General features: G+C 40.2%; 1 protein-coding gene across 1 annotated transcript; it reads right to left on the reverse strand.

Moving 5' to 3' along the window:
* Positions 1-2,071: 2,071 nt before the first annotated feature.
* LOC141762739 (arachidonate 12-lipoxygenase, 12R-type-like) lies at positions 2,072-13,324 on the reverse strand. The gene is made up of 13 exons (XM_074626783.1): positions 13,172-13,324; positions 12,573-12,777; positions 11,502-11,583; positions 11,197-11,319; positions 9,123-9,309; positions 8,814-8,957; positions 8,205-8,405; positions 6,946-7,032; positions 5,565-5,734; positions 4,110-4,231; positions 3,440-3,540; positions 3,050-3,220; positions 2,072-2,856 (listed from the first exon to the last, which is right to left on the reverse strand). The coding sequence occupies exons 1-13, from the start codon at positions 13,322-13,324 to the stop codon at positions 2,677-2,679; spliced, it is 1,926 nt and encodes a 641-aa protein (XP_074482884.1). The 3' UTR covers positions 2,072-2,676.
* Positions 13,325-18,714: the final 5,390 nt, after the last annotated feature.

Raw genomic sequence — 18,714 nt, forward strand, 5'->3', positions numbered from 1 at the left:
CGTTCTTCCAGAAACCAGCGGCTCCACAAAAGCTCAGAAACATCCCACACCCATACTGCAGTGATGAAATTCAAATGCATTTCTCAGTGTGAACTGAGTTTTGCTTGTGCACCTTTCCTGACGGTCCAAACATGACACATTTTGTGACCGAAGATAATGTGGATGGACATGCTGCATTCAAAAGATGGAAAAAGCAAGAAACAAATAGACCAGGGAACGTTTTATGTTCATATGGGTGTTATATATTCATACTTATTACATGACTTTGTTGAATACTCGATTCTGATCGGTCAATCATGGCGTTCTACTCTTTGTTATTTCTTTATAACAGACCATTGATATGTATAACAGACAGTTGCTATGTATAACAGACCGTTGCTATGCGCGCAGTTCTGATCTCGGACTCTGGAGGATCGTTTTTGTGTCAAATTATTGATTTCTGAAGTAATTAGCCATGTAATAAGCGGGATAATGTACAGCTAGTGGGTCATTGTTGTGAAATAAACCCCTTCAGGGCGATGCTTTGCATCGGGGTGCCACATCACCCTGTCAGGGTTTATTCCCCAACAATGACCGGCTCGCTGTACATTATCCCTTACTTAAAGGTTTAAGTGCAAATTATTACTTGCAATTGCATCAAGAACATTTATTTACTCCTTAAATTTAAGTTTATACAAAACTTTTAATAACTGGTGTGTCTACCTGATTGAAGTGTATTAATTAGTATCCTTTGACTGCAGATATGCCATTTACTTCCATTTTATGCTTGGAACATGTGATACATTTCTTAATGTAGACCATTGACTATACCTGCTACAGTTACATATCATATATTGCTGGATTCAGCACAGTCATACCATTCCAGAAAATCCTGATTGGTGTTTCTAGGACAATTCCAGCCAAAGCTAACTAAAAGTTGATACTTCCGCTTATTGTACTTATGTGTTTGTAGTACTGTATTTCCTCAACGCATCAATATATTCACATTCTGTTTCTTCACACATGTAGAGGAACCCCCTGGCCATTATCACATCAAATTTGGGATCAATCAGAGCTAGCATTATGAAATTACATGAGCTTTGGTGTACCATCTCCCATTCGGCCTGGCTTCATTTTGCGCTTTTTCTATTTATGGGTTATGTCACAATATCTGTCAATTTAACCATTTTTGCAGTAAAATATTTTTATACAAGAATCCATTTCATATATGGGAGACCTAGGAGAATATGAAAATCATTGTTGTGCTTTGTTCTACCTCCGGTAGGGGTATCTAAAAATGTTGGGTGTCTTCCCACAGGCCTATTAGCAGTGTGTACGTGAATGTGTCCTGGGCCACATTAAGGACCGCCTACTTAACTGACATCCCGCGGGTCTCTGCGCTCCTGATGTGAATAGACAGGCAGATGTGAGAGCTTGTCCGCCTCGCAGCATGGAAACAGCTTCTGTGCTCTACTGTATTCTGTCGGTACAACTGTATTTTATTAAAATATATCTTATCTATTGGCTACACATCTACAGACTATCAGACTAGACACACATAGTGCATTATTATCATACTGTCGATGATGTGTCTGTGTTTTTTTTTCCGGTGCTTCGCACGGAGCTGACACTCGCCCTTCCACTCTCTCGCTCTCATCTCCGGCTCTCTGACGCTTTGTATCCTGCTGTTTCCTGGCAAACGCAGTGGTGTCCGTGGTATGGAGGTCCCCGGGGACCGCCGGTACAATAACCTTATGTTTTTGATGTTAATAAAAATGTGCCTGAATTCACGAATATGTAGGATTACTGCTGACATTCATGTAATATTACGTCACAACGTCTGCTGTATTAGCCATGTGTTTACTACCATGTTTATTTGTATATAGAGCAGGGAAGTGAGATCCGATCACAAGTGGTCACTGGAGACGCATTCTAATACCAGGTGTGAACAGATGTACTTAAAGCCGTCCACTTGTGATCCAATCACTCAGGATGCATGTTAATGCCAGGTCTGAACAGGGCTTCAGTCAGAAAACCACAGATCTGGAGGGGTTGGGCGAGAGTGCCGAGAAGTGAGCTGACAAATTCTTCTTTTTAGAGAGGAAAAACACCAAATATAGATGTTACGAATCAGTTCTTTATTACATTACGGCATGGCAGTTTTTATATAGAGAGAAAAACAAGTGAAGCATACTATGTTCTGTGTGATAAGCACTTTTTCACAGACACACAGTTCACGCAGAGGTTTCGTCTTCCTTTCAGTTGTTGCCTATTTTTCTAACATACAGTATAGATACATTAAACAGCATATAGTAAATTTAGCAAAACATAGGTCCATACAATTATTTATACTTCATTATGACAATAAGTCATAAGGCACAGTTTATTTCTAAAGTGTTACGATCATAATGCAAAATAATATTTTTCCCACAGTCATTTTTTTATAAGATGCCCCATATATTCATTGACAAACTAAGAAGAAGACTCAAGATGTGAATTATGATTTAAAACAGTACATTTTCACCACAGTTAAATCAGTCAGACTGTATAAAAATCACAGACAAGCATACAACGATCGCATGCATTAGATTATTTCCACTAAAGTATCAGCTGAAAAATGTAGTTCTTCTCTTTCCCACTTTTGTTAATGTGATCCTGAATTTGGCCAACAGCTGAGGAGGTCACACCTTCTGACATTCAAATGGCCACACTATTTTCTACCTCCGCTGGATCCATGTATGTGTATGGGACCTCCAGATTCTTGTTTCTGATATTGATGTGTGCACTTAACACTTGAAGCTCTCCTTGAAAAGCCCTTATCAGCTGGCAGGGAATCTCCTCACTGAAATGGTCGTCCAGGTATTGGCCAAGAGGGACCTGATGACATCATTGATACATTAAGCATACATTTTTTCAAACATAGGCTATTGGCAATATACTGTTAAGATGTAGGAATTGACCAGTTTCTTCAGTGGCTCAAATAGGGTAGTTTTTGTACTGACATATTGTCCTACCTGAACATAAATGTGATTTATGTAATATTCTTTTTCATGAGCTTTTGGGCACTTACGTAGTCAGAGGATGGCTTGCTAAGTAGCCACATGGCAGCCATTCCGTTCACTGTCGTGCCCTGGTCAGGCAATGTCTTCAGCATCGTGGCCTCGCTTGTTGTCCCCTTTGTGGTTGGTGGAGGAAGTCGCAGGGTGGTGGGAGCGTTGGGCATCCAGCCACCATAGTCATACTGCAACGAATGAATGATTGACAGATGACTGATTAATACTCTTTAAAGCCACGCCATTTCGTACTGTTGGATCGGAACAAAATAATTGTACAGACATTCATGGCCCAGGAGGATGAATTTGGTGATCCCCTGACTTTTCCTCTAGTGCCACCATGAGGTTGACATTTTGGTTTTCAGAGAAATGTTTAGCAACATTATAATTGAATTAAAAGGCATCACCTGTCCGGTGTTCACAGCCGAGTGCTGTCCTGTGCACGTGAAGATCACCATGGTGACAAACTTGACCAACTCAGCCACGGTGGTGAAGCTCTGAGGAATTCCTGAGAATTAGAGGGAATGAACTGCATTACTTAAAGGTATAATATGTAACCGCTGTCGGTTGCTGTTTGTAAACACATGGCATTCAAAGTTTGCCCCTCCTCCTCGGCTCAACGAGCGAGGGAGGGAGGGAGCAGCAATGGTCGAGCGAGCTATAGAGTGAATGAAGAGAGGGAGTGGCGTTATTGAGAACAAAGCATTGAATCAGAGAAATAAAACATAATTTTCTGGTTGTTAGAGCTACAGTAGAGGGGGACGTGTGGGGGACTTGTGCGTTGGTATCTGTTATTGACTGAGGGTTACACGTGGGGATCAAAAGCTCTTTGCTGAAGCCAAGAAACATCCCGAACACAGCAAAATAATAAGAAAAGAGAACATACAGGCAGAGGGCAGGATCTCTGTAAATACAGACACCACCACACACTTGTAGTGGGTCATAAGTGATGATTAAGGGGGTTTATTTTTGTATCAGTTATTCATTGTTTTTCAGATTTTTTTTGCATATTATACATTAACAATATAAACAAACATAAATGTGTACATGGGCACACAGCTTTTCTTTGAAGCTCACCTGTGGGTTCTAGGGAAAGGAATCCATGTTTAAAAATGTCCGAAATCCACGTCTGCAGTACAAAGTCTTCCTTGACCTCAGCGTCCTTCTTGTAGTAGAAGCCGAGCACTCCCTGCACAAACCTTTGAGAAATATGGATAAGTTCTGTAAAACACATTCCTAGTTGAATTATACGTTTTTTATTCACACTGCAGTAAGACACTCTTTTGTAAGACAATTGAATGGCCATCTCTTTGGAATGATCAGTTCTGTTCTTTTGAGGAATTTGGTGCAATATTCAACACAATGGATCATACAACTTTAATATTACAGCTTAGAAGTTGATACCTTTAGATTATGGACAGAAAACCCTACACTACACAAACTGTTGCGGTTTTTCAGAAAGGCTGATTAAAGAAAATCCTTTATGAGAAAACCAACTGAGTTGGTTGACTGTCACTCTGTGCAGTAAATTGCTTGACTTATACGTTTACAGTATACTGGTTAATACAGCCTCAGTCAACTGTCAGTAAGTCATGTCAGAGCAGTCACATACTTCAGTCACTGATCAGTAGTGGCAAAATCAGGCTAGGCTCTCGTTGCAAAGTAGGATGGCCTAGCCAGGCACCATTTACCAGGGCCTGGAGCAAACAACGGACAAACACCAGACTTTACCCTAGGAGACCGCTGTTTGTGTCCCATGTGAAACATAGTCCTTTTAAGCCAAACCTTGATGTTTTTACTAAACCTAACCCAGTAGTTTTGTTGCCTGAACCTAACTAAGTAGTTTTGTTGCGTTATTGTTTTGTTTTGTTTCAATGTCATAGTCCTTTTAAACCAAACCTTGATGTTTTTACTAAACCTAACCCAGTCGTTTTGTTGCCTCAACCTAACTAAGTAGTTTGGTTGAATTTTTGTTGTTTTGTTTACATTTTCAATGTTAATGTGATTAAAACTGTTAAAGACTGCGACTGTAATCCGTGAGAAAATATGTTTCCCTCAAAACATATTTTGGTTATGCAGTTTAGTTGTATGAGAACATCATTTTGTGGGAGAAAGGGTTGCTGCTGCTCCCTGCTGGAGCAATGTCATTAACACAGATGTGCAGCCTTTGTGCTGGCCAGCTGATCTGTCCTTTCCTCATTACCATTATTAGTTGTATGTGATTCAGTTGTTTGCTTGTTTTTTTAACAAACAGCTACACTAGTTATGTTTAACAACTTTTCCCCTGCAAATGGAAAAGGAAAACAAATCCTGTACTGAAATCTAGCCCTAACCCCAATCTGAGACACACTGTGTAAAGCATGTTTTTTTCACTTTAGGGCCTCTAAATGCATTCTAACTAACTCTCATACGGTTTAAGTCTTTATAGTGTATAGCATGGCAACTACACGTCAGTAAAACATCCATGATTTTGCACATACAGTATATCACATGATTATTAACAGAATGCAGAATAGAAACTCTCTATACTACCTGTGGATGATATCCCAGAGCTTGAGTCCATCATCCCTGTAGTAGAAGTTTGGCACAGCATCCAGCCCTCGCTCAGCAATGTCCTCTGGTATGCAGAGGGAGCTGTAGGTCAGTGAGGCCAGTGATCTCTTCAGGAGTGTCATCATACCCTCTCCACCAGAAGCTGCAAACTAAGGAACCGTCAAATATGTAAGGAATATAGTTAGAGACAAATATTGTACATGATACTGAAAAAAGATAAGATTGGCTGTATTCAAGACCGCATACTATACTAGCAGTACGTACTGATTTGGAAAAAATCACCAGTTTGCATCGGACCAGTCTACTTTTCCTACTGTATCCCACAATGCAAAGCGCTGGAACAATACAGTCTATGGTCACAACACATTTTTTGTAGCTATTTCATCACTAAATTCACTTGTGAGATTTTTTGAGGCGAGAAATCAACTGGGTAGATTTCGAATGTTGGCAGTTTTACGAAAATTGATGGTGAAACGAAAATTTGCTCCAAACTTTTCGGAGTTTAGAAACTCCACAAACGTCCGTGACAGCTAGCTAGCGCCTGCTGGGGTCGCTACCTCGCCAGCCGGGCAGTCACGCTCACAGACTAGGACCCCGCTGTGAGCAGGCTGGAGCTCTCAAGAAACCGGTCTCGTAGACAAGAGGCTTTTATTTACTTGTTGACGGATGGTTTGTTTTGATATCGCAACACGAATGTCCATTATAAAATTAATGGGAACTTGTGGTTATCTGCCTTTTTGGAGTTGAAAAGCTCAGGTCAGTGACGCTCACAGAGCGGCTACAGAGCAGCAGGAAGTGGCGAGGGAAGAGGCGAGAGAAAGAGCAGCCCCTCTCTGACGGGGCAGAGAGATACCTGTTGAAGAAACATTTTTACATTTTTACATTTTTAACATTACTCTAACATTTGTAGGGATATCATTCAACTACTTTGTTGCTGTAACTGAAAAAGCAGTTCGAGTAAATGTTGTCGAGCAATGTTTTATATTTACAGTCTCTCGTCATTGATGTTTGTCTTTCTTCACCGTGAGCTGTTAGAATAAATAGTTTAAGGGTTGGTGGAGCTCAACCATGCAGTATCTTACAAAGTAAACAAACATTGGCCATGAACAAAAAAAAGCTCAAAAAGTTGTATTTTTCAATAATATTGCAAAAGTGATACAAGTTGGGTTTTTTTGTCCAGTGTTTTACGAGCTTGTTAAAATGCTAAATCCTAGCCTAGCATAGTGCAAAATAAAAGTGTGCAGTGTGTAGTATGTACTGTATACTGCACACTGTGTTCGTCAGTAGTATGTGGTAGGCTGTATCGAATACAGGCCACAGTTTAGGAAATTATCTACTGAGTGTGTTTGTGTTTTTGTACCTGTAGGAAAAATCCAGTCTCAGATATAAGACGATCTCGAGCCAAGTAGTTGATATGCAGCGTGTAGCGAGTGTGAGGTATGAGGAGCTGAGGGAAAGAGGGAACTCTGTTAGTGACACTATTACATGTTAACAAAGTAAGAAATCTTGACGCTTCTATACCATTCAGCAGTGTGAAATACTTGCAAATATATAAACATTAAAACTACGGCTGTTAACCGATTAAAATATTTAATCAAAATTAATCGTATGATTGTCCATTGTTAATCGCGATTAATCGCAAATTAATCGCACATTTTTAAATAATATTTCTAAAATAAAATAATTTTATCAACTCATGACATCAATAGAGTTGTTAACGCTCTCATCTGCTCTGCATGGTTTGGCACAAAGCTACCTCACTGAGGTCCTTACTCCCTACCTGCCACCTTGTAAGCTGAGGTCCTCTGATTTGGCCTTACTGCTTGTACCCAGGTCTAGACTGGTGACTAAGAGAGGCAGGGCCTATGCCATCAATGCCCTTAGACTCTGGAACAGCCTAAATCAGGACTTCAGGTTAGCCAGCTCTATAACCAATTTGAAATCTCTTTTTAAAAACCCATTTTTATAAAAAGGCTTTTTTAACTCCATAAGGCAACAACTTGGTGCACCTTTTCCACACCTTATCCTGTCCTCTTTTGGCATATGTGTTGTAACTTATTGTTTTAGTACCACAGGTTACGGGTTTTAGTTTTCTCATTATTTGAACTCTATGTTTTGTTCTTTTATTTTTGTTTTCATTTTGTCTGTGTTTCATTGTATCTGTGCAAGCACTTTGTTACTATGTTTAGAAAGGTGCTTTACAAATAAAGATTATTATTATTTTTATTATTACATTAAAGGGACTGTTTGTAAGATTCAGAAATGCTTGTTAACAGCGACACCTGTGGCCGTTAAGTCAACAAAAGTCAGCGTTGGGCTCGCGCTTGCTCGCTCTAAATAGACATGAACGAGCATCGCACAAAACAGTGAGGCGACACACGTCAGCTAAAACCACAATATCACTCTATATTTCACCTGCTTGGCAGTAATGTTAGCTGACCAGACGAAGGTCTCTCCATTAATCAATGCTGATCCTAGTGTTGGCTTTTCCTGCTTCGCGTTCTTATCGCGTTAACTTTGACAGGCCTAATTAAAACATAATGATTCATCAAGATACAAAAGTCACCAAGTTGAAAAAACTACAACTACAGTAAGTTCAGTATTTTCCCTTTCAGTTACCTTGTACAGGGGATGCACCATCGGCACGTTGCGCAGCAGTGACACTGCAAAGACTTCAGCCAGCAGATGAGTGCGCAGCAGGTGAGCATTGAGTTGATGCTCGTTGAAATCTGCACTTCTCACAAAAGTCTTAACCATCAACCAGTCGTACGAATCGGTAGGATAGAAGATGGGGTTATCAGCTGCTGGAGTCTGTTTCAGCTGCAGGAGAAGGAAGGAGGATGTGGTTCATTCAATTCATTACCAGTACTGGTCAATTATGTTAAAGAATTTTCTGTAATTGTTGTATTTTTGCCTATTTACTATAGATTTGATCTGCTTTTCATTTTGATACTCCATTGACCCCTGAAGGGGAAATTCATATTTTCGTTGAATCCCAGGTCAGAACACAGGGTCAACTTGAGAACAGAAGCTTTACTTTCCTCAGTCTTAAATACATCAATAGTTGTGTCATGTAAATAAAATTTGATTTGACTTGTCTGCGTCAGACTCAACTGTCAGCCTGTCAAACTTGGATATTGCTATGGGAGGAACTTTTTTACATGGCTCAAAGTTGGATGTTTACAATTTAGTTCAAACTTCTCACTTGCCTCTCAGTGCTAATCTCACCTGAATAGCAATCGGCATCAGCTTATCGTCAGGTGTTTTGTGGAGCAGGACCAGGGGAGCCATCAAGTACTGCTCCTTCTCATCGATGGTGTTTGGTTTCAGTCCATCCAAACTCTTGTAGTCACACAGGAATATGTTGCCGTTCTGTTTTAAATTTGAGTGAGGATGAGAAATGATTTCACTCATGCATACCGTGTGGATATTATACACATAAAGTGAACATGGAAATGCAACATGCAACTTGAAATTTAACATGTCATGGGGCAAAGCATGACTAATAGTAAGATAAATCAAGGTCAAGGCAATCACCTGCATTTCACTTGCCAAGCACCACTGACCACAGAGGGAGACCTTGTTGTCAGGGACAGGAAAGTTTTCGGGCAGAGCTGAACAACGTCGGATCAACATGGGGTTGACACCATTTAGAAACTGGTAGCCAAAAAAGGCGTCCTCCTTCCAATGTTTCTTGACATAGTCTGGAAAAAGAGCAGAGTCACTGAGTTTCAAACTTTATGCTAGAAAATCTTACTCTACCACTGTTATCAACTTAACTATACACTGCATGTGAAACTGGAAAATGGGAAACAGTGTGTTACACAGAATATAGAGTCACAGACATGACTGGACACTGCTCGTAGTTGTTTCAAAGTCAAAGTCTTGATTAAATACAATAAAATGCAGTTACATATTCCCTTCTCTCACATTTTTCCCCCCGTTTATCGAGCCGAGTAAAGAGGCCAACAGACTATTCAGTATTCACTAGAATCTAATGGATTATCTCAGGAATAAAAACAATTATTGTATGTTTTTAGATACCACCATGGAATACGGGTGGATATCTGAATGTATACAGTTGAATGTGCTATTATTAGGGCTGTCAAAGTTCTGTGATTTTTTGGTTGTAACCAGGCTTGGAAATTAGCACCAGCCACCAGCCACCAGCCAAATGCTGGTAAAATATGCAAGTGGCTGCTAGATTTGCTTCACTCACCAGCCAAAAAAACAATGGTAATCTATTGAGTGGCAGGTGGACAAAATAGTTCATTTCCAACCCTGGTTGCAGCGGACTCAACCTAAATATGTCAATTTTAAAGCTAAAGGGAATCCTGGCATTATATGAAACTAGAAAAACTAATGAATCCATTGGTACCAGCCATGTCATACTAGCGTGTCAGGAAGGAGGCTAAATGACGCTCCAAACTTATGCAAAATTTTGTCATGGCCATTTTCAGAGGGGTCCCTTGACCTCTGACCTCAAGATATGTGAATGAAAATGGGATCTATGGCTACCCACGAGTCTCCCCTTTACAGACATGCCCACTTTATGATAATCACATGCAGTTTGAGGCAAATCATAGTCAAGTCAGCACACTGACACACTGACAGCTGTTGTTGCCTGTTGGACTGCAGTTTACCATGTTATGATTTGAGCATATTTGTTATGCTAAATGCAGTACCTGTGAGGGTTTCTGGACAATATCTGTCATTGTTTTATGGCGTTTAATTAGTATCAAAACCCGGCGCGCACAGAACAGTATGCGGAAGCAGAAAAGCAACCTTGCGAGGGAGCATTTCTGCTCCGCGTGCACAAATGCAGTCCCGCGAGCGCGGAGCTGTGATGAGCGCTTGCTCAACCCTCTCTACGCTTTCAACTGCTCAACTCGCTCGCTCGTCAAGTTGACTTTTGAGACTCTGGAGGAGGGGATGGAATAGACAGTGGCTGATGTGTCCGCTCCTTTGATTGGTCACTTTCAACACCTACAGTCTCTGACGGCGAAGGCAGAACATGAATAATTCATGAACATGTGACACCGTTGTCCAATTATAGAGCACAGAACACGTGACCATCCACTCCTCCAAATATCACAATGTTGTGTCTAATTAAATGCCATATTGTTTAGTGTTGTTAATTGATTTCTAATAATACATATACACATACATTTGCATAAAGCAAGCATATTTGCCCACTCCCGTCTTGATAAGAGTATTAAATACTTGATAAATCTCCCTTTAAGGTATATTTTGAACAGATAAAAAACGTGTGATTATTTGCGATTAATCGTGATTAGCTATGGACAATCATGCGATTAATCGCGATTAAATATTTTAATCGATTTACAGCCCTAACTATTATGCATACAGTATCAAGTATTCCATTAAACTACCATGAGACTACCTGATATGTCACTCCGTTTGAACCAGAACACTTGATCGTCAGCATTAATATCAGGCCAGTCCTCCTTGGAACCATCAAATCCCTTCAGTTTCAGCTCAACCAGCCTAGAAAATAAAAACATAGTCTTTATTATGATGCCTTAAATCGCTTTGATAGGCAGGTACATAGTTACATAGATAGATATCTGACAGAATTTGAGAACTTCACCCAGTGGATGCCGTGTAGAGAAACTCTGTCTTCTTGGTGAAGGAGAACTGGACCTCACAAGGTAGAGAAGAAGGGCTTTCAGCCTTCATGCTGTGGGGTATTCCCTCTTCATACTCATTCCAGCTGGGAAAAATACAGAAGAGCAGAGTGGTGAGGAACTTCGGACAGTAACAACAGAGAAATAATCGACCAAACACAAGTTTACGAACTTTTTTTTCCCAGTTTATATTCAACCAAAGAGGTTTGGCTGCATGTTAGTTTTGGGATGCATAAAGTTAAAGTGTGTATAAGCTCTGTGCTCTCACCTATAGTGTTTCCTTCGCTGAATCAGCTCCTGCAGCCGACTGTTCCTGTCAAGATCATTCTCGTCTTCAAAGGCTCTCAGAGCTTGAACAAAGAAACACAAGGTTTAAAATTGTTATATAAACTGGGAAAAAAAAGTTCGTAAACTTGTGTTTGGTGGATTATTTCTCTGTTGTTGCAATGCTAATTGGCATTGTATTTTACATCGTTGGAAGGCCTGTTTATTTACCTTCACAATGATGTCCAACTTGTAAGGATCATGCATTTGTGGGATGAGCAGCACAGCTGATTATGTGGGTAGCGCCCAAGAAAAATTTGCCAAAATGCTCTGCCAATGGTAAACAGTGTATTCTCCTGTTGGAATTGACTCTTTTTTTGAGTTGTTTGGTGGATTGGATGATTGAACTCTCTATCAGTAACAAGGAACAAGCAAGACATATTGGCTATTTGACAAGCCTTGTTTTGCCAGTGAGGGAGATGCCTCCCCACACCATGACACTGCCCCCACCAAAAGCTGCAACAATCAGCTTAGCATTCTCCGCATTGTCTCCATACTTTGACCCTGCAATCCAACTTTGGCAGACAGAACCTGGACTCATCACTGAACATGACATTCCCCCACATGTTCAGGTTTCATTGTCTTTGTTGTCGACACCAGCGCAAACGGGCCTGACGGTGAAGGGCAGTCATTGCAGGCTTCCTGGTAGCCTTATGAGAATACACTGTTTACCATTGGCAAAGCATTTTGGCAAATTTTTCTTGGGCGCTACCCACATAATCAGCTGTGCTGCTCATCCAACAAATGCATGATCCTTACAAGTTGGACATCATTGTAAAGGTAAATAAACAGGCTTTCCAATGATGTAGAATACAATGCCAATTAGCATTGTAACAACAGAGAAATAATCCACCAAACACAAGTTTCCGAACTTCTTTTTCCCAGTTTACATTGTGATGGCATGAATTTACTCCAGCCTCTTTATTGTCTAACTTGCAGAACTTGTCTTTCTTTTATGTCTTCTGAGGTGAGTGAACAACATACAGGCTGTCAGACAAGCTAATTACCACATTACCTGTTGCCTCTCTGAAGCAGTGCACCTCACAGTCATTGATCCAGCGGTAAATGGGAAACTTGTAGGTGTCTCCCTCAGGGGATTTCACTACCACTTTGGCCGGAAACCAAGAGTCTTCAAAGAACAGTGGGAAACGCTGTTTGTCTAGCTCTATCCGGACCAGCTTTCCAATGGAGACAGGGCAGGACACGGTAAAACTAGACACCTGGAGTAACGACAGAAAGGATTTTAAAAAATGTAAACAAGATGAAGTTAAAGTGTATTAGATAACGAAGAACTGAGCTGTAACATCCCAATACTTAGCATACAAAACTGAATGTAGAAGGGTGGATAAAATAAAACTTAAATACAAATTCCATAAAATATCAATTTATGAAGCTCAATTATGGGGATTTTTTGTTGCTTTGGTCACCTTTATGGCCGTAGGTTTAAGAGTTGCAGAGCAGCACTTATCCTGTTGCTGCCCATATGAGTCTGAGTTGACGAGGGTTTACATCAGTTTCTCTAAATTGATATTTAATGCACCTATAATCTCATATACGCAAATTTGAAGAAGTGTGTTTTACATTTAAACATAGAGAGCGATATTTCAGACTTACTGCTCCTCTGTAGAGGGCTAGAGGCCCTTTGAGGCTCATGAGCCACGTGCGATTGCTCTCCCCGTCTGTGCCCACCAGCTTAATGAAGACGTTGTTTAAAGTGCCGGCATAAGCGAGATTGGCAGTGGATACGGTCACTTCATAATTCACCATTTTCACACTGGAAAGCAGAAGAATCCTGGTGGGGAGAGAATAATAATAACCGCTCAACACTGGTTAGGTCACTAGATAAACCTGAGTGCAAAAAAACGTACTGATATAACAATGAAAAGGGTATTGGCAAAATATATTATAACAACTAAAATTAAATTGGTCTTTTCTCACTTATTTATTACAGTCCAAACTTTGCTAACTGAAGAAAAAATATGAAGCATGTCTCTTACCTGTTAATGAAACCAAGAAGTTCTTTTGATGAACTGCTCTTTTGATAAAGGTGGTTAGGTTATTTTATACATACAGTTTTGTGGGAGTGTCCAGTCGGAAGCAATAATAAACAAAAGGACGATGATGTGAATGATGGTGTCGTTAAGGCAGCATCATTCAAGATAAACCAGCTTTTCCACCTATGAGGGAAATTCCCGTTTACTTTTTAAGGATGCTCTAACTTCCGTTTCAGGGGGACTTTAAGGAAGCAGATATTGTGGTGAGATAATGTAACCTCCGAGTGCTGGCATATTTTTCTTGGGAAAGTGTTCATCATTGTTAAAAATCAAAGTAAACTTAAAGGTAGGGTTGGTAATGCTGAGAAACTAGCAAGAGTACACTAGATTTTTAAAAATGATCCAACTGAAAAACCCAGCCCAGTGTTGCCAACTATTTTCCAGTGAAAGTAGCTAGCAGCACTAGCTCCAAAAGCTGGTAGGTTGGTAGGCTATTTAATCATTTCAATCAGGCAAAAGGAAATGATTGGACGGGCTTATTACAGTCCTGTGAAAGCCACAGATGCCGGATGTCTTTTTTTTGTCAGAGCATTTGATTGATGGTTGTCACAATGTAATGAGAATTTCAACAACACTACCAACTCTTCCTTTAAGGGGTTTGAAATTGAATACGAGGGCTGTGTGAGGATTACATGTGAAAAGCATAACTGGACATGTGCGTATTTAAATTTTTGGGGAGAAATTTGGGTTGCTTTAGAGCAGGGCTACTTATGTAAATAAAGCCATAGAATGAGTTAAAGAGGGATTCATTTTTTTTAATTTTACCATGTATGGATGTTCTACCAAATCTGTGTTTGTTTGTATTTGAATAGAAAGTGAATTTAATGTGTAAGAATTATGTTTCTGGGTATCCAGAACAAAGACCACAGGGTTCAACCTAAACATGTTTTTTTCTTAAACATCCTGAGGCAGGATGAAAACCATTTCTAGTTGTTTTTTTTAGCTTATTCCTCACAACAATAAAATAATGAAAAATCTCTGAACATGATGATTAATGACCTCTGACCTATAGAAAGGAGCTACAGGGATCCATAGTTGAGATGAAAGGCACCATACATACAGTACAACTCTTTGCCTCGTTGCAAAGCAACTATTGAAAAACACTACCACTCCCCACAGAAAAAAATATTTTGATCTGATTAAATTGAATCACGCCAATTACTAAACTCCCACACACAAAGAAGAATGGGGAAATGAACATATAAACACAGACTCAAGGATGTACTGTATTTTCTATTAGTTTTTTTTTTGTCCATGTGGGGAGGCCCCATGTGGGAGGAAGACATATTGGAAGACAAGACATGTGGAAGACATATTTTTATATTATTCCAGAGCCAAATAACCATGACAAGGTTTATAAAGCCTAACTGGTGTTTGTCCATGAAGTCTGTTATCTCCTCATCTGCTCTGCCTGTCATCACATCAAATGTAACATTTCAGAGGTTTCCTACTTCCTACAAAATATTTAATGGCAGTTTCAAAGTTTTTTTCATCTTCCACATCTATTCTTGATGATCTGCCAATACTTCACTTCAATGGGAAATCATCTAAGCACAGATTTGAAACTTTATTTTTCTATTTCATTATTAGGAATTTAAATATTTATATGATCTGGATAATACAAGTACCACTCTTATAATGCCCTTGTATAAAGGGAATATATGCCTTTTCACTTTATAAATGCTCTGACACAATTGTTTTGTTCATGCAAAAGCCAATAAACATTTTTTTTTTTTTTTTTTTAAATGTGTTGGTTGTGATTTTCAGCTGACAACAATAACCAGACTAAGGAATTCTCTCATGAAAAACAAAACAAATATACCATGTAAAAGAGGAAACTTTTACATGTCTCTCAGACTGCAGGATGTGGTGGGGCAGCCTGGTTGGATATGATGAGCCGAACTGACTGTTGCACAATCTGGCAGCACATACGTGAAGTAGATCATCCGCCCTGAATCTGCTCAATGTTATTTTTATTTACCTGTGACTGGCGATACTCCATATCTCAGTTATGTGAACAGAACGTTTGTTGTTTTCCCACGGTTGATCAAACAAGTTCCTGAGAAATATTGAACAATAATAGGGATACTTGGCACAGAAATGGTAAGGATAATTCACTACGCTGCAGATGTCAACAGCAACCGTTTTTGTCTTGCTAACCCTAACACTGACAGTAATATGACGCAAATAGTGATGCCTTAAGACAACATTAGATCATTTGATAAAGACAAACCAGCTTTTCCAATGTTAAAAGTGAGACATCCATCCATTATCTGTAACCGCTTATCCTATTCAGGCTCGCAGGGGGCTGGAGCCGATCCCAGCTGACATTGGGCGAAGGAAGGGTACACCCTGGACAGGTCTAATATAAACATGAGACAGTCAACTAAAAATATTAGTTCTGATAAAATGCTAAAACAAAACAAAAAAGCGATAACCCCTCCTGTTGCCTGACATTGCACTGGCAAGATTATACCAATATGTGACAGCCCACAGAATACTGCAGTCATGTTTCTTTGTTTAGGCCATGGTTTGTAAAGTATTAAGTATTATTAGTTGACTAGACGTGCAGTATAATTGCTGGAAGTTCAATGTTTGCCACCCATCTAGTTGCCAGTAGTTATTATTCACATATTTTCAATAGCATGAACACTGATTTTACCCTCACATTTCACCTTAATGACTTTTAAGGTAAAACAAGTACAAGGAGTTTTTATCTGGTTATAAAACAGTCCAAATTTAAAACAGATGTCTCTATATGACCTACATAACTAAACAAGATCAGAAAGAAGATTGGCTATTTCTATACAGTTATTCTTAAAGGGACTATTTGTAACTTTCAGAAATGCTTCTTAACAGCGACACCTGTGGCCGTGAAATCAACGAAAGTCAGCTTGCTCGCTCTAAATATACCTGAACGAGCATCGCTCAAAACAGTGAGGCGACACATGTCAGCTAAAACCACAATATCACTCTATATTTCACCTGCTTGGCGGTAATGTTAGCTGACCAGACGAAGGTCTCTCCATGAACATGATTTAGATCTGATCCTAGTGTTGGTTTTTCCTGCCTAAGTGCAGGCTGAAGCAGCGGGGCTCTGCAGCGTGTCTCCCTGCTCTCTCCGCCCGCAGCCGGAGAGAGCAGAGGAGACACCGGCACCCGGTCGGTAACGAGAAGACAACGTAAAGCTCCGTCACTTCACAAGACACGGGAAAGCTCTGTTGGTCTGGAGGAGCTGCAGCATTTATTTCTGCACAAACGTCCCCTGTGCATTCACTAGATATTCTCAGAGCTAAACTAACTCTTCTGCAGTATGTAGTGAGCGCGCGTTCACGTCTAGAGGTGGAGCGAGACAGCGAGGACGCGCGCGCCATCTGAGTGAAGGAGAGCAGGCAGCGGAGACGAGGCTCCAGCCACACGCGAGCGCGCATATGTGGCGACCCGCTACATTTATACGCTTAAAAAGTTACAAATAGTCCCTTTAATGCCTGGCATCGGGTCCAGTTTCGCTCGCAGTGAGTAGTACATTAGCCAGTTAAAAGGAAGCAGGATGGGACTTTTCTTTAGAGAACTTTATTTTTGATGTTATTTTTTGTGGTTATGGCTGATACGGGGCAGGATCAGCAAAGAGAATAGGAAAAGAATAGGTCGAAGAACATGAGTCAACCTTGGTCATTCAACAGATGAAGAGAATTGCGGGATTTGAAAGGATTCAAAACCAATCCTGAATTGGCCCTCTTCCTCCAAAGCACCTTTCACACATGCAACCCTGAAATTATCTAGAGCAGTGGTTCTCAAACTTTTTTCACCAAGTACCACCTCAGAAAATATTTGGCTCTCCAAGTACCACCATTATGACCGATGTTAAAATACAGTAGCAGAGGCCTACCCTATATGGCACTTAAACTCTCACACAACTCTCATACTACGCAAGGGTTAGCCTCTCACACTAGGCCTGCACGATATGAGGAACATCTGCGATGTGCGATAACACTGTTCAATATTGCGATGACGATATGACTTGTGATAAATAAACAAATATTGAAGTGTGCATATTAGCTATACATATACATATACTGTATTTTATATATAACCAGGCTAAATGTTGTTTCTAGAGCAGCAACAGTAATGTTTACAACATTAAAGTCACCATATGAACTCCTTAATATCTCACTGGAAACAAATCTAACATGTTAATAAAATAAATCATATTCCTGACATGAAAATACTAAGTGAACTTTATAAAGACTGAAGAACACAGACTTCAGTCAGTATCAGTCCGTCCTCCTTTCCTCTGTCCTCCTGTCCTCTGTCCTCTGTCCTGTTGAGAAACACAACCACTCCCCACAGAAATCTGTTTTTTGATCTGATTAAATTTCATTACGCCAGTTACTAAACTCCCACACACAAAGAAGAATGGGGAAATGAAGATCTTAACACAGACTCAAGGATGTACTGCATTTTCCTTTAGTATTGTTTATGACACCGAGGCCACTGAGTTTCCTTAGAAGATAAAGGTCACTGTGAGCATCTCTTGAAAATATACTCAGTATTTTCAGAGAAGCTCACCTGGGTGTCCAGGACTGTACCGAGGTATTTAAAGTGTCCCACAGTTTCAACATGTTGGCCATCAAGTGAAACTGGCTCTGTGATCAAATGTTGTTTTGTGCAGCACATGATTAATTCTTTCGTCTCGGCCACATTGATTTCTAGCTGGCTAGTGTGACACCGTGTTTGAAGGGCTGTAGTGTGGGCCAGATAGGCAGCTTCACCTAGTGGGCCTGTTTCCTGTAAAAGGTCAACTAAGGCCATGTCATCCGCATACTTGAACAGTCTAAAATGTTTCTCATTGATCATAAATTCATTAGTAAAAAGAGAGAATAGCACAGGGGAAAGAACACAGCCTTGTGGGCAGCACGTCTGACATGTTCTCCCTGACACAGACCCTCTGATCCACAGAACTAACCCTGTGTTGATGTTGAGATCAATGAGCCTTTTCAGGAGAATATGCGTCTTCATTGAGTTAAAAGCTGAGCTAAAATCCGCGAATAAAGCTCTGGCATAACCTTTAGGATGCATAAGGTGTTTTGTGACTGTGTTAAG

The sequence above is a fragment of the Sebastes fasciatus genome, chromosome 3 (genome assembly GCF_043250625.1).
Source record: "Sebastes fasciatus isolate fSebFas1 chromosome 3, fSebFas1.pri, whole genome shotgun sequence".
In the NCBI taxonomy this organism is placed as follows: Eukaryota; Metazoa; Chordata; class Actinopteri; order Perciformes; family Sebastidae; genus Sebastes; species Sebastes fasciatus.

Bases quoted from the DNA above. Each gene is read 5' to 3' on its own strand.
- LOC141762739 (XM_074626783.1), bottom strand. From the start codon at position 13,324: ATGGTGAATTATGAAGTGACCGTATCCACTGCCAATCTCGCTTATGCC. The intron at 8,406-8,813 runs GTGAGATTAGCA...CTTCTCCTGCAG, and splicing joins TGATGCCGATTGCTATTCAG to CTGAAACAGACTCCAGCAGC. The intron at 7,033-8,204 runs GTAACTGAAAGG...TCTTTCCCTCAG, and splicing joins TGGTGCATCCCCTGTACAAG to CTCCTCATACCTCACACTCG.